Genomic DNA, 17094 nt, shown 5'->3' with positions numbered 1-17094 from the left:
CAGATAAAATGAGAAATATTAATAACATAGCTTAAAGCCTAATTACACCTCGACTGATAGAGTACTTAATATATAACTGAATTTAAAGCTAATTAAAACAAGTAGTACTGAGTTCATAACGTTCGTACGGTCACAGGCACTTGGCCGCCAAGTGTTAGCTTATCGGACAATTAGCCAACAAGACATCTAGTTGAGACGGACATTTAGCCGAGAAAGTCATTTAGACAATAGAGCATTTAGTTATCACCGACATTTAGCTTACCGATATTTAGCCAAGAATACGTTTAATCGACAACACGTTTAGATGACAACACCTACATTTAAATAAAAATATGCGACAATGTTTTAGTAAAATTTGTCCACATTTATTTGATAAAAGGCCGTTTTCAGGGTGCGCAACAAGAAGGTTTATGGACAAGTATTGTATTTTTATCTGCTTTTAATACTACATAAGATACTACATAGAGTACAGATTTAAAATTAGGCTAGAAAAGCAACCTTAGGTTGGCCTAGATTACGAAATCAATTTTAGATAGCGATCAGGTATAGATTTCAGAAGGTAAAATGAAAAGTTCAGCATTGGGAGAAGCAAAACAATTTTAAATGGAAAGGAATGGATGAAGCAAAACAATTTTAAATGGAAAGGAATGGATGAAGCAAAACAATTTTAAATGGAAAGGAATGGATGAAGCAAAACGAAAACGAATGTAGAGTGATCTCTCGATGAAAACAGTAATGAAATGTGATAAAGCTAATATATCAGAATTTTGAAAGCGTCGGAAAGAGCTAAATTGGGAAGCAAATCTCATTAACTTATAAGGTATATTTTTATTTTAATTAACCAGTTACTATATGTTTCGAAACTTTACTGCCAGTTTTCCCTTTCCGTTTTCCTTCTAGAATGCAAATTTTAGCTTGCGCGTATGTAAGTAAAGGTTGAGATTCCTTTAGTCAGAGCATATTCCGCCTGCTGAAGGCCACGTTACTAGTTGATATTCTACGACAGCATTTCTGTCTATGGCGCTGCTTTAATCTTGCAGATAGTGTTGTCACGCCGGTGTAGGTTAGAACCAATTTCCGCGTTCAATATTTCTCTGTAGCCTTTGGCTAATTAAAACTTAGATTTAGTTTAAATTTAAAATCCTTGCTTAAATACGCTCCAGCTAAGATTTGCATTGTGGCAGGAAAACAGAAAGGGAGACGTGAGAGTAGACTTTCGAACATAAAATAGCTAGTTAATTAAAATAAATAAATACCTTAGAGACTAAAGAAGAAAAAATTTATTAACGTAAAAGGTTAAAAAAAAATCCAGTTTACTAACTGAAGAACATTTAGGATGACTTTTGCCGATAAGGAAGAGTTTAGTTGTGATTAGCTATTTAACAATTATTTAGTTTTTCCTTTCGAAAATATAGTTCATGCTGTCTGATGAGAAGACACGATATGCTAAAACTTCGCGAGACATAAAATCAGAGATGGGATCTTTAAGAATAAAATAACGTATTTTTCTGACAGATGAGAAGATGACTTGAAAGTTAAACTGTAGAGACATTTGGTTATTTCGAAAAAGGAAGGATGAAAAATAAGCAACGCCTTCGCCGGGACTCGAACCTTGACCTCTCGAATACGCGCCGAGCGTGCTGACCATAACACAACGAAGGCATGCTAAAAACGCCGGAAAAATACCTTACAAAACTTAAGGAGAATCCGCGCAAGTTTGTATTTGATAGAAAGATTAAATAATTGTCGGGAAATAGGGGAAAATTTTACAAAAACATTGTTGCACTTTTTTTTACCTAATTATACTTATAATTATTATACAATAATTATAATTAACTAACCTTGTCGGCTAACTGCCTTATCAGCTGAATGTCTTGTCGAATCTATGCCCTGTCGGATAAAATGTCGTCTATCCTATGTCGGCTAAATGAAAGTGTCGACTAAATGCACTTGTCGGTTAAATGTACTGTCGGCTAAGTGTCAAGGATCCATTTTCTTATGACTGATATATCTCTAAGTGGACAAAGAAGGTTCTACCAAAGAAAATTTCAAACTAATCGACAAACAAAACCTTCAATCATTTATATATATATATAAAAAAAAAAAATCGAGCTCAAAAATCATTTCAAGAAATTATACAATCAGTAAAAATAATAAAATATAATTATTCGTAATACCTGGTTTTTGGTACTTACAAGGTATAAAAAAAATATTGCAGCTTTCATAAGGAAATGAAACGTTACCTAACTATTGTTTGAAAAGGCCGAAACAATTTCTTCAGCCCAAAGATCAGTTCCAATGTCCCTGAAAAAACATATTAGTTATTATAAATGCATTAGCATTTTGCTATTCGAATTTGAAATAAAAATACTAAATCACGTCAACATAGGAAACAGCCATGTCCTTTGAATTTAAAGTATTTGAAATCGTGTTTTTTTATTCTTATATGTGAAAGCCATTACTGACGCATCATTACTCTTAGTAGTAACAATATACTTTTTTTTCCCTTCGGATTTCGTAATACTCCCGTCTAAAATTTTGAGCTTCCCTAGTACGTGTTTGAAAAAACGACAAATCTAGAATTTCCTTCTGAAAATAACGATATAAACTACTTATTATATTCTGTTTTATTTGTTCGTGTACTGTTATTACTGGTATGGTTTGAGACTTCTTCAGATTTTAAACATTCCAAACATCTCATTATATTTTACTATTTTTTTTAAAAAGAACCATATTGATTTTCATTTCTAAGTTTCTTTTGTATAGTATTAACTAGGGACCGGGATTCTGAAATCCTTGAATCTTGTAAATCTTGAGAAAAATACGAGATAAGAGAAATCGAATGATGGGCTCTCTTCGTCATTCGATTATTTTAAACTGTCTAAAAAACCCTTTAACGATTTCACTCAGAACATTAGAAAGACTAGTTTTATTTACGTCTAGTGGAAAATTTCATTAAATCAAGATATCGACTGTCGCAATTTCAGTGGACCCGGATCGCCAGAGCCATCTTGTAACTGAGTGTGCTCCACGCTCTTCATTTTCTGGGCAGAATTTAGCATTTTATATGCACTGCTTATCAATATTAACTCTTGAAATAATCACCCTCTCTCTATACCAGTTTTAGCTTTAAAACGTTCTGAAAAATATTTTTAAAAAAATTCATAAAAATAAACAAATTTAAAAAAATAGTAAACGACAATGCGCCCTAAATGAGCTATTTGATATTTTCATGGAAAGAAATTTCGTATCCAGACATTTTCCTCGTTATTTACCACTTATGTCGTCATCTTCGTACGCTTTCCATTGTAAAGGTACAGCAAAATTAACTTAAGTTTTCGTCTATTTTACCTGTTTAATATTGTGTTTATCCTTTTTTACGTATATTTAATATTTTTATCGTTTTCGGTGACCAACTTGTGCCAAAGCACTGGTGTAAAGTTTAAACAAACAATCATCTGTGGTCCAGTAGTGAATTAATCCATTTTCCATTAATTCCTCTGGAATAAATTGCTTCGGATTACGAAAATTTTGGTTGATGAACAGTTTTCAGGAAAGAAATAATACATTTTGCATCATGGGGAAAATTGTTTCGACTGACTAACATTTCAGTCTACGAACGGACTTCAGGAACGAATTAAGTTCATGAACAAAGGTTTCACGGTACTCAGAAATTGACTGTAAACGATAATGTCCCATTTAATTATCCTTCGTACAACAAGTAGCCACAATGTAGCAAGCCACAGCTATCAATTTAAAATAGCACTTAATTCATTTACGCTCACTTGCAATTTTTTTCTTCGAAAAAATGTGAAAAACAAACACTTCTAATTCTACCAAACTGTGATTTAGGGATGAGTAACGAAGAGAGAGATATCAGTTTCAATTTGCGTTCCGTTTCCGGCAAGAATATGTTTATTGCATCTTTAAAGGAGGGGGGGGAGAGCTGACTATTAAGGAAGCGGGGGAAGAAAGTGATACGTGAGAGATAAATAGGTATAAAAAATAAATAGCAATTTCGTCTGAGATGAGACGAAGAGTGTTGATGGGGGTTCACATTACTAAACGGTTGAAATGTTTCGAATTTCCTTCTTAATCTATCACTCTCCCGCCACGTGGGGGGTGCGGTCGCGTCAAATGTCGGATGAAGTGACCTTTGATGCTATCTACATTTCGGTTCGAGTGAACGATACGTGAACTCTGTGAACATCTTTTTTCGTGAATGGGAAAAAGAAGTTACTTAACTCGCTTTGCGGCATTGAAGCCAACAAATCGTTTTTCCGATGCATCGCACATGGCTAGAGCTACAGTATAAATTAAAATATCCGGATAAACTAGGATCACAACCCATTTAGGTACTTAAAAATGACTAGATATTTAGATTCTTCTTATTTAATATCTTACTGATATATAATAGCTGCTAGTATAAACTTTTTTAATAATAATAATTAATAACATTTACTTACTAACCAATATATAATTAATCATCTATCTATCTGTCTCTATCTATCTATCTATCTATCTATATATAATAATAATAAATGTTTACTGGTATTAATGCATTATCGCAAACATCTTAGTAAAAAGTCGCGAAATTTTCGAATGTGCCAAACTTTAGCAACCATGCGTATAAACATTCTTCAGGCATCCATGCTGATAATAATTCTTTAGCCAAGCAACTTTGCTATTTTTGTATGATTTCTTTTTGTTGTATGCTTAGTTCCAATAGTTTTTATACACAAATCTTGGTATTTTTTGCCTTAAACTCTGTTTTAAAATATGCACTTGTGGAATTCGCCAGCAACTGAAGAAACTGAGGTAAAATTTCTGCATAAATAATGAACGAAAGAGAAGTTTTCTGTGTTACGGTTTGCAGGGGAATGGAACGAATCGCGAATACGGTTACTGTTCTGGATGGAATGGTATGATGCATTTGGCAGACAGCCGGTGCGCAATGTCGCGTTTGTGCTGATGTCTTGTTAAGCAAAAATAGAGCACGAGTTACAAGAAAGAACGCAAAATGAGTAACAGAAGGATTTTGAGGAAAATGTGTTTTTGATCCGGGAAGAACTTTAAAACTTTTAGCCGGATGACTTTTAAATTCCAAGTCTTAGCATACTCATGTGTTTTGAATAAAATTTGACTTTGTGTGGTAAAACCTTATGCCAATAAATAATTCAGTTATTATTGTTTTATAATCAATGAGTTCTTGATTATGCCAATTAGCTTCGCGTACTTATTCTGTTGTCGACCCCCCCAGTCAGAAAGTTGAACATCATTGACTCCCAATGGAAATTTCATCGACTCTCAGAGGATCAGTACCAAACCCCTTGGGAATCCTTGATCTAGAAAAAAAATCTTACAAAATTGACAAACAAACAACAAAAATTGACGATCTTCTTACTCATCAGTTAGATAGATAAATAGATTAGATATTTTCAAAATGCCCCATTGGAGTCTTTTCCCCCAAGAGCTTTGGTTCATAAATTACATTTTCTCATACTTCTGAAGAAGACACTGGGCACAAACGGAAGATCGATATCGAAGTGACTCGAAACAGGGATTTTTAGAAAAATCAAATAAACCTTATGCTACTTTGCTTTCCTGTTAGTTAACTTGCCATCTCTTATCTTTCAATTATACGCTGCGACAGAAAATGGGGTATTATATTTTTATTCGTCTATCACTTAAAAAGAAACTATCATGAAATGAATATATTCTATTAATAATTTTATTCTATAAATAAAATGTTGTTTCCTCATTACTATAAGAATTTTTCATATGTGTTTACAGTGTTGTTTGATACAATTCGATGGTTTTTATTTTGCAGACAAAACTGTTTACCCAATGAAGGACAGGGGATCAAATCAGGATGCCTCTCCTGGGAGCATAAGAAGAAGTAAAAGATCGGTGAGCACAGAAAGGAATGTCGAGACTTTAGTAGTAGCTGATAAAATGATGGTGGATTATTATTCTGAAGAAGATATAGAAATCTACATACTCACTGTTATGAACATGGTTAGTTTCGAATATCTGCATTTACTTTCTCGTTTGAAGTATCATCAATTACGCTTAATTAATTAGGAATTACGGCATACTCACTTTTATGAACATGGTTAGTTTCCAATATCTGAAATTTACTTGCTCGTTTGAAGTTTAAGTATGCTTTAAGTAACTAAGAATTATTATACTGCATACTCACTGTTATAAACATGGTAAGTTTCTAATATTTGCGATTTACTTGCTTGTTCGATGTATCATTGAACTGAGAGTCGTAATAACGTTGTTATCTAATTACCGCAATACGAAATAAAAACGAAGTATTGTAATCGCGAAAAATTTTAGGTATCATATTTTAACGAAAATGTCCATTTTGACCGCTATCGAATGCAATTTAACGATGTTTTTACGTGACATCTGTACGTAAGGAAAGAATAAAGGACTTTTGTCAAACAAATTACAGAAAATGATACGAAAAACACTTAGCTGCTGATAAATAGAAATTAATGGCAACAATCGATAAAGCACGGGTATATTTAAGTCAAATTAAAAAAGATCAATTATCTATTGCTTCGCTGACGAAAATTGACCGTACAAAATGTCATAATCAGTATTCAGAGTTCCTAACAGAATCTTGTTATAATGGCAAATTAAAACTCGAAAACGTCTCAAGTAAGACTATAATGAATTAACTGTACTATCATCAAAATACTTTAAAACCAATTTTTGAAGAAGAAAATATTATATAAAAAATATATTAAATTAGCGAAAGTATCCGATGCCAGTTAAGTTAGATTGAGAATAACATATCTAACAACAGAGATAACGATACCGCTGTAATCCTTCTCTAATAACGATGCAAAAACTACGATTCAGAGTCATATATTTTTCAGTCGGATGTGATATGGAACCCACATAAAAAATTTCCATAGAAAAATAAACTAATTCTCTCTCATTATATTTGCAACAATGGCAAGCAGTTTTCAATGAGTTTCCTCTTTGTAATCAAAAATGGTCGTAAAAGCTCAAGTTCCTTCGAATATTTCACGTATGTTCAATTTTAATCGATTAAATGTGGCAAAAAAATTATCATAATGGATCAGAAATCAATAACGCAAACAAATAAACAAACACACATTCTTCTTTATACATACAGATTTCGTAAAACTTACACATTTTTGATTAACTTGTCAGGACTATTGTTTCTCCTTGTCTGCTTTGCGAACATGAAGTGTTCTGAGCAGACAGCGAGTTTTACTAAAAACTATGTCCTATGGATTGTAGAAGAGATAACAAGACGAGAAGGGTTTAGTTACCCTTTATTTTTCCACACTCTGCAGGTGCTTCCGCACTTCGAGATGCAAAGACCAAACAATTGTGGGCTGAACGTAAGAAAATACGAACTATTAGCTAACTAAATTTAAATAAGAGCTAAACTCGAGTACTTTACACAAACGAATAACACTAAAATTGGCCTTTTAGATTTTCACGTATGTATAATGGAAACTGCGGAAAACTACAATACGTCTTCAATAAAAAGAGGGCTAAACCTCTGGACTTAAAGGCGGATAGCAACTGACTGAAAGCACGCGTGAAATAAAGTGGCAAGAAGGCTCACTCTCTCTTTTAACTCTTCTCCACAACTTAAGTACTTAAGAGTTAACAAGACCACAACTTAAATACTTAAGAGTTAACAAGCACAATTTGCATAAACAGATTAACGCGTTTATTCTGGCCGGAAGTGGAAAATAAGAGAAGACAGTAAAGTTTTAAAATAAAATAAACGTTAGTAAAACTTACGATCCTTATAAACCGACTCTACGATTTGAAAGCGAGCAGCAGCAATACTTTACGAAATAAAGAATTTTTATCTTCACTGTTGCCACTCGGAAAAATGAGTACGAAAATTAGTGCTTTCAGAGTTTTTAATTAATATTTCGGCTGAGTCTAACGAAGATGAGAACAGTCGAAATGGCTTCGCATGGATTTTTGGAATCGGGAATAATGTATTTAACATTTGGCAATGCTATTTTTATTTCATCGTAAAACTGAGAAATGTTTTATTAACGAACTCTATGATTTGAATGTGAGCAGTGGCAACACTTCTCGAAATAAAGCAGATTTTTATCTCCAGCATGGGAAACTATTTGCACTTGGAAAAAATGAGAGCAAAAATTAACGTTTTCAAAGATTTTAATTAGCGTCTCTGGTTTTAGCTTATGGACGTCGACTTTTACCAGGACCCAGAAGAGAATGGTAGAAAGTTTGGTGACGATAAATATAGTAGTGACTTAGTAGATCTCGAATAAAGACACAAACAGACATTCTTCTTTATATATACAGATTGTTGAAATTATAGATTTGCTTCTAAACTATTGTACATTTTCAATAATTTTTTAAATTACTTTGTCATTATCAATAACGAAGCGAATTTCCCTTAACAAAAGAAAAAATTTTTCAATTTAAAAATGCGGATGTACTTTATTACTAAATAATAATCCTGGGAATAATCGTTAGAAAATAAAATTTTAAAACAATGAATTATTTAGAAACTTCATTAATTTCCAGTGTTCTGAATTCTTTCTGAAGATTTGAAATGGTTTTTACATAGCCAAATTATTAACCCAGTTCTATAAGAATTCTCATTAGCCTAGTTTAGCATGCAATTTAAAGGTCCCATAATGCAAGGTTTTAAATGTTTATAATTATGTCCTAGTTATACAGCAACAGTTCGATGAAATAAAAATTTAAGGAAATTACTTTTTGTTTAGCTTATTTTCCTCGTGGTTACATCAAGTAATCATCAAAATGCATTTTATTTAGAACCTTAACAATAGAAAACGTGATTTAGTGTATCTGAAGTATAACAAAGAACAGTAATTGTGATTTTCTTTTGCTTTAAACAAAATTTCGTGCAGTAGTCTAGAAGATTTTCTATTAAGACTTCTACGAAATTCTTCAGTTAATGACTGCATTGTTGGGAACTGGGTAAAAATATCCAACAATAAAAGAAAGAAAAACAAATGCATTCTAAGCATACTGCCAAACTATTAATTTTTATAATAAGATGTTGAGGTACGTCATGAATATCTTTTTAAAATATCTCATGTGGACATTATATGACTTCCTTGTACGACCTATTAAATTATACACATTTTTTTTGCTGCATTCAAACTATATTCGTTTTTCATTCAAACTTATTTCCTCGAATTATTCTAACTTAATTATTAATTAAACTCCGAATCGTTTTTGAGTCTTGCAAGATATATACATACATACGTATGTAAGCACGAAACGTCACAAAAAAAATCCCTTTTGAGTCCATTTTAAATTTATTTTACAATTAATTTCGGGGAAAAAATTCTTTATTCTGTGCGTCCGTACAAAAATCACAGGGAAAAAAAAAAAAAAAAAAAAAAAAAAAAAAAAAAAAACTTCGTCAAAATGAAATTGGGAACGGTCATAATGGATATTTCCGTTGAAATATAATACCCGAAAATTTCCACAATTAACAATACTTCCTTTACTTTTCTACAAGGAGATAAAAAGCAAACCGTAGGAAGACAAGTGCTTGATTGCAATACAATAAACTTAACCATGACTTCTAGATATAACAAATAATTAACTATTTTGACCTGTTTCGTAAGCATTGCAAATTTAGACACTTTTCTTTTACAATATTTTAATAATAAAATATTTGGGGGAGGGATTTTATAACGTTTCGTGTATATCGGATGTTTTTCATAAACGTCTAATAAAAGCAACGAAATTTTGGAATTTTTTCTTTCAATTTTCATTTCTGTTGTTATTTCTATGCTGGATTATTTTACAATTTAAATAATTTTTTTGTTATTTTCAGCTGGAATTTCTGTAAAAATGAGCAGCAACATTTTCCTGATGTAAAATCTAAATAAAAACTTTAAACTAACTTAAATTTCGTCGTACAATCATGTCTAAATTTATCTTTACATTCGCAAAAATAATGAGTGAGTGAGTGAGTGAGATTTTTGGCGCAAAACCAAAGATGATTATAATGCGCCAAACATGAGGTAGGATGATCCAATTCGATGGAATAAGAGCACTTTATACATAAGCGTGGAATAATTGCGTTGAGCCCGCCTGTGGCCCTAACGCATTTTTCTATAATCAAATAAATAAAAACAAACGAATAATTGCTTAGTCATAACTTAACTCCAATTTTTGAAGAGGATTGTTTGAGTTTTAGAGCATTTAGCATAAACTGATATGCATCGATGCATATTATTTCTTAGGAGCTAACTCTAATATACATAAGCAGAATAATAATTTGTTTATCAACATTTCTGGTATGACTAGCAATTTCAATTTCAAATTAATTACAGGGATAAATGTATCAAATAAAATAAAGAAAATAAGGACCGTAAATCTTTTTTATAAAAAGCTTTCAACCAGAAAACTTTTGTTTCTTTCTGAAAATGAAATAGTTTTAACAGAATTTTATGACTTTTAAAATTAAATTTTTGTTTTAAATTATGAAACCTTTTCCGTAAACTTCACACCCTGTTCCTCATAAACTCATATTACGGATAATTTAAGTGTTCCTTCTTTTAAACCCTGCAGATCTTTATCTCTCTCACATCTTACATAATGAATCCGAAACTACTTAAAAGTACTTGAAGAAAAAGAAACCGCCTGGGTTCAACCTTAACCTTTCAACCATATTTAACCTAGGGTCAACAACGCCTAGTTAAATAGATCGTTAATCGTGGGAATGTCTGCTCCGAGCTGCAGTGCTAATCGAAGAACAAACGCCTTCGATTATTCTTTTAAATAAATTTCTTCCGAGGAATGAAAGGATTGGATGACAGCTCTCTCGTTTTGATGTATGATTCTCAAACATGTCTGAAATATCAAAGGCGGACGGATCTTTACATACTAACGAGATACGAATTTCGACAAGAATTGTTTATGCTAATTGGAAAGAGATACTTTTTAATTTAGTTTGCACTGAAGACTTTAAAGCTGTGATTTGTTTAGTAAACAACTGCGAGTGAAATGAATAGGCGAGAAGAGTGACAATGATACAGCAATACTTCGCATACTCGGGGAATCGGTTCCGCTATATTCCGTACTATTTGAACCGTATTTAATGAGGAATACAGTATTTACTTTGAGATTATATGACAAACAAATACATTAAAATTTGTACCAGTTATTCCGGTGACAATTCAGTAAAGTTATTAAAAACAGCAACAAAATACTAATCGTCATTTTTGTTAACTAATTTTTTTAACCTCTCGCCAACCTAATTAATAGATAAGGAAGGCAATGCTTTCAGTCCAAAAATTCGATAGTGAGTTTTCAGGGAATAACCACGAATTAGATTTCCTAGAACGCGTTTTTATTATTTTTTTCTACCATAATGTCTGTCTTGTTTGTGTGTATATATGTCTGTGAAGATTATTTCGTTTACAGTAACTCATACGGAAACTTACAAAAATTTCCCCTTTCCGTATTTAACCTTTCTCCATTCGTATTATCAGGTTCAGTGTTCCTCCTTACTTGCTTGGGGAACATGAAATGACCTGACTCGGAACAGGGAGCTTACTAAAGCTATGTTCAATAAATGTGGGAAGTAGACAAGATACACAGGAAGGGTATACGAAACCCTTTATTTTTCTTTCTTTACAATGATTTCCGGACTTCGGAATACAGAGACCAACCACTTGTGGTCTGAACGTAAGAATATAAAAATATTAACTAAATTCTAACTAAACTAACTTTGGATTAATAAACAAGGGTCTACTTGAAGATTGGCCGTATATAGTACAGAGAACTGCTAACACTACGATACGTTTAAAAATATCAAGAGGATTAAACCTCTGGCCTTGAAGGCAACCAGCAGCCGAGTAAAACTGCTAAGGCAAGCGGCCTGCTTCTACTAACTCCTTCCTCTTTCTTGCTTGGCACAAAGCCACAACTTAAGTACTTGGCGTTCGCAAGACAAATTTGCATAAATAAGTTAAAGCTTTTAATTCTGGCCGGAAGTAGAAAATAAGAAGTGATAGTAAAGATTTAAAATAAAATAAACGTTAGTAAAACTTAAGATCCTTACAGTATAAAGAACTAATTTAGAGTAAAATTGGACAACTGGAAGTGGTACTTTAGAGGAAACCCGTAACAATTTTTTAATGGACGAGCGGAAGTGATACTTTATTTACTTATAAGAGTTTTAACAAGAAACTAGATTAAACTAAAACCCAAATCTTTTCAGTGTTAGTATTTGAGACTTGTCTAAGACTGTCTATACCCTGTTCTTATTATATTTGTATGCCTAACGTGTACCATAATAGTGAAAAGTTGTCCCCTTAGTCTCAACAGTCCCCATTTTCTTTCCATGTTCTGGTCCTTCTTTCAGTGTTCCTCACTTAACGTAGTCAATTCCCGAATTCCATCAACGGGATTAAACAGGCTGAAGAGCACCTGACCCAGTGGGCCAGCTTGCTCCGTCGATTGGCGCAAAGAAAAGTATTTGAGACTTCAGTACCAATGTTATCAGATTATGGCTAAAACGGATAAACCGGAAATCATACTTTACTTGAAACTCTGAACAGATTTTCCGAAGTTCGAATGCCGCAAACAGGCTGGCTGCATAGGCGTTTCTATGGTTTCCAAAGTTAGGAAACAATTACATTATATGTTATTCAACTGGCTTATGAAATACAATTCGTAGTAAAAATAAATAAAGGTGCAAGCAATTTGATTATATTACTATAAAATTTAGAAAAACCAGCATTCACACATTGGCAACTAAACATAATTTTCAATTTCGTATCAGAGACTTTTCTATTTATTCGAACAGCCCGAATTTATAATTTGGAATTTGTTTTATTATCTATTTCATATTTTGCAAAATTTTCACGAATTTTTAATTAACAAACTCAACAATTCCAAAGCGAGCAATGCAACACTGTATAAAAAAAAGTATTTATCTCCAGCGCGCTAGAGTGTGTATCGGAAATTCTAAAGATATGCTCTTTTTAAATATTTTATGATACTGTTGTGGAATTTAATTTTATGATTTAAGTGCAAAGAACATGACGTTTAATACATAAAGGAAACGTTAAAAAAACGCTCCTTTGGGCGTAACTTTTGTTCTTTTCTTTTTTGTTTCTTTTTATTGGAACAGCTAATTTTGTTTACAAAAGATGAACAGAAAGTTATGCTGTACTTAAAGCTGGTTGCTATTTAAAACACGGAATTTGCGGGAAGTGTGCTGACCACATAGATTATTTTCAACATGCAAGAAAAAACGAAGAAATAGAGTTAATTCATACTTTAAAGCAACTGGCCTACTGAGGATTGGGTCACAGAAAAACAAAAGGTAGATCGTATGAATATTATGACACTATGCTCATCCTTTACTCGCGCTAAATCACACTGGATTTGCTGCCGAAGACGGTAAACGGGAAAATATGTATGTGCATTATATATATTTTGAGAACTTAAATCGCATTGCTTTCAGATACATTTCTTGTCTTCTTTTATTTCAGGTATCTTCTTTGTATCACGATGCGAGCATTGGCAATGCCATTAACATTGTTCTAGTCAGACTAATACTTTTGGAAACAGAAGATCAAGAGGTAAAGCTTTTTGAGAAATAGATTTCATTTAATTTGTTTAGCAAAGCATAAATATTAAATGCATTTGATTTCGTTTCCATGTACATATAAAAGAATACGTTCTTTTTTAACTCACACATGTTTTAGATATTATATATGGCGTCTGAAGGAACAGAATATGAGAATTTTTATTACTATCATAAACCAAATTAGCATTTCTTACCTGAAGAAGTCTTGTTTCTTAATGTGTAAACAATTGAGAGAATTGTATTATGGCATTAAGTTAAGTATTAAGCTTTAATAATTTAATTTTTTCTTGGATTTCATCGCAATAATTCATAACTTTCAAAAGTTTATGCAAAACTTATGGTGGTATCAAACCGCCCAACGCGAATTTCACACAGGCAATTTTTCTTAAAAAGCAATTGAAGTTTAGTTTGGGCAATAAGTTTCTTTCGTCAATATAAAGCCATAGCTTCATTTTAGTCGAAGAGAAATAGATAAATATGAATGAATAAAGTTACGTTTTACGTTTACGTTATGTTTTATTTTTACGGCGCGTTTTTACGTTTTATTTTTTATTATCACTAAAATTCAATTCAGGAAATAAAAATTAATGTTAATTTTAATTTGCAGGAAAAAAATGAGTGTTTTGAATTACATTTCATAATACTTTTTTATTTTAAATTTTTATTGCTCTAAAATAGATCAAACGAAAGAAAAGTTTAGCTTTTTCCCTGCAACCAGTATTCTCGAAATATCGATATCTTCCTAAGGTTTCCAGAAGAATATAGCTGAAACGAAAACGTCAATTAGAAAACAACGAAAGCAGAAAACATCACGAAGATTTGGTTTATATGATTACTGCAAAGCCTTGAGGGCAATTTGTCTAAGGAAACAGATGCTTTCGTGGAGGACCTTCTAAAGTAAACTGGCTGGTATACACGTTACACATGGGAAAAAACGCAAAAACTCCCATATAGACAGCGGGATTCGAACCACGGACCGAATTACTAGTGTTCAGCGAATTTACCCCTCGGCTGGTGGTGGTTCAATGGAAGGGAAAAATAGCTTTACAAAAAGGCCTCAGAGAAAAGAAACCAAGGGAAAAACATCGCAGTTCTAAAGCACCGTGGTAGAAGACAAAGTGATGCAAAATCTTCCTTTTCGTTGTACAAAATATCGTGGGGTTGGAAATGAAATATTTACAAACCATCGCAGATATGGGTTTTCTGATTGAAAAAAAAAAATTATCGTGCAATGATTTATGAGAACGAGAAGAAGTAATATTTTCACCTTTATATTTCTTATTTTTGTATTAACTAAAAAATTTTGATTGAAGAAACAAAAAGGAAATTTAAACATTCAAAATCTGGAAAAATTAAAAGTTAATGATATTATTAGGAAATAACATAATTTTAATGTTATATATCTTCTCCTTTCTTTTTTTATACTACATCTTCACATTAAAAATTACTAATATGTCTTTAGGAGAGAGGTAATATAAATTTTAATTTACCTTAATTTCTTTATGTAGCATTAAGTTTTAATAACTTCTAGATTCTGAATGCCTAATTTCCCTCCCCTTTTTTTCAGGCGAAAAAATAGAAGTAAAATATTACTTGTACTTCCTAATCAGTACGCCAAAATTCACTTAAACTATTTTATAGTCAGAAAAAGCATATCTGCGTTGTTATCATCATGCAATAATTTGTAAGTGCTATATATTTTATCACGGCATTTTATATGATTATGTTTTAAAGCTTCGAAAATTTTACAGCGCTTTATTTTCTCCCACAATGCTCTTGTACCACGACGTTTTAACCTTTGCGTTGTTGCCTTCGCTCTGTTTTCGGCGTAGAATAGTCTGATAGCGCGTATATCTGTATGGTATGCCTTCAAAATTCGCGTTGCACAACAACAAGGGATAATATTCGTATTATAAAACATAATTTCATATTATAAAACATATAAATTTCATATTATAAAACACGAAACGCCTTATGCTGCCATTTTAATAATGGAACTCATATTTGCTGTATTGAAGCCTCACAAAAAAGCCGAGTGTTAAAAAAATATATATAAGGTATTTTGTTACATTGCTTGAATATCGAGAAAAACTTCGATCCATCATTTGGGAAATTAAAGGACGTCAAAACCTGATGAATTATTTAAAAAACGTTTTGTACTATAAAAGAAAATAAATGTAATTCTCTAACTTGTAACAATAAATATGTAATTGATTTGTAAATAACGAAAATATTGTGTGAGTTTTCCGATTTTTCGGATGTCCTAGTTAACTAGAATTACAACTAGAATAGCTAAAATTCTTGTCTGTTGGACTTTTTTGCAGTGTAACAGAAGCTTGCAGCACATTTTTTTTTGGCGAGGCAGTTTTTACATGAAACATATTGTAGGATCTTCAGAGCAGGAAAAATAATTGAGATTTATTGTATTCTAAGCAAAGTTCGCTATAGATATTTAAGTAAAAGATGGTATGTCTTCGTGGAACTCTACAATTCTCCGCGAAGAGCGTATGGTTCGTATTCACTTTAAGAAAAAGATTCTGTCTCGTATTCATATCACGCATGCGTAAATACAACGCTACATGCCCTAAGTAACCATGTAACGTAGCCAGTCTGTTGTTTGCGATTTGAACCCAAGGTGGTATTACCAGTATTCAGCCATCTTCTCATTCGATCACTGGGCAGGTGAAAAATCACGAAATGCTGAATTGTGATAAAAAATTGAAATTAATCGAGCGAATTGTTTTCACACTGGACAGCGTATTCAAAGAAATTACGAAAAGATTTCAATAGATTCACTTTTTTTGCTATGCCTTTCTTACGCCATCGAAATTTTTGAATGGAAAATACAAAGGACACTTAAATTCCGAAGCTATTGACAAAAATAAGAGATAGGTCCTCACTGAGAAAAAAAAATACCCCAGAGTTTTATTCCTGTTATTGCTTGGGAAGACGAAACCGAGAGGTAGAAGGGCAGTGGCTTTGAACTTTTGCAATTTATTTTACAATACAGGCTCTCAAACGAAACTCCAAATACTGTTAATTCTACTTCGAATTTTGTTCATTAATTGCAGGTATTACTCTTTTCCAGAACAGTTTTTTTAGATATAAATTTGTTAAGAAGTAACCTAAGACCTAAAACTGTATATCTTATATTTAGTAAATACTGCACTATGTCTAGAGAAGAGCAAATGGAATCATGAAATAAATTTTTAGAATATCCTCGATAATTTTGCTAACAGAAAAACAAGCAACATAGAACTTTGAAATATTGGAATTAAAGATTTGTTTCAAAAATTAACACAGAGCATTTACTTATTTCCCAATATGTTGTTTTGACATTTTGTAGATTTCATTTTTTTGCGTACATTGAGAAGGACAGCAAAAGTTATAGCTATGCCTCTACTTTTTTTACAACAGACCTGAAGAAACTGAAAAAAAAAAGTATGTGGTACGTATGGAATAGG

The 17094-nt window shown here is 32.2% G+C and overlaps 1 protein-coding gene across 1 annotated transcript in view; it reads left to right on the top strand.

The window, feature by feature from the left end:
- Nucleotides 1-17094, top strand: part of LOC118195454 (A disintegrin and metalloproteinase with thrombospondin motifs 6-like) — a 493619-nt gene that overhangs the window by 229893 nt on the left and 246632 nt on the right. The window contains exons 4-5 of the mRNA XM_085819861.1: nt 5831-6018; nt 13533-13622. Coding sequence (XP_085675987.1) covers nt 5831-6018; nt 13533-13622 — 278 coding nt within the window. The remainder of the gene's footprint in view (nt 1-5830; nt 6019-13532; nt 13623-17094) is intronic.

The sequence above is a fragment of the Stegodyphus dumicola genome, chromosome 7, assembly GCF_044657685.1.
Source record: "Stegodyphus dumicola isolate Sdum_Otavi_A_Nest chromosome 7, ASM4465768v1".
Taxonomy (NCBI): domain Eukaryota; kingdom Metazoa; phylum Arthropoda; class Arachnida; order Araneae; family Eresidae; genus Stegodyphus; species Stegodyphus dumicola.
The sequence above is the reverse complement of the archived record's forward strand: the minus strand, read 5'-3'. Positions and strand labels throughout refer to the sequence as shown.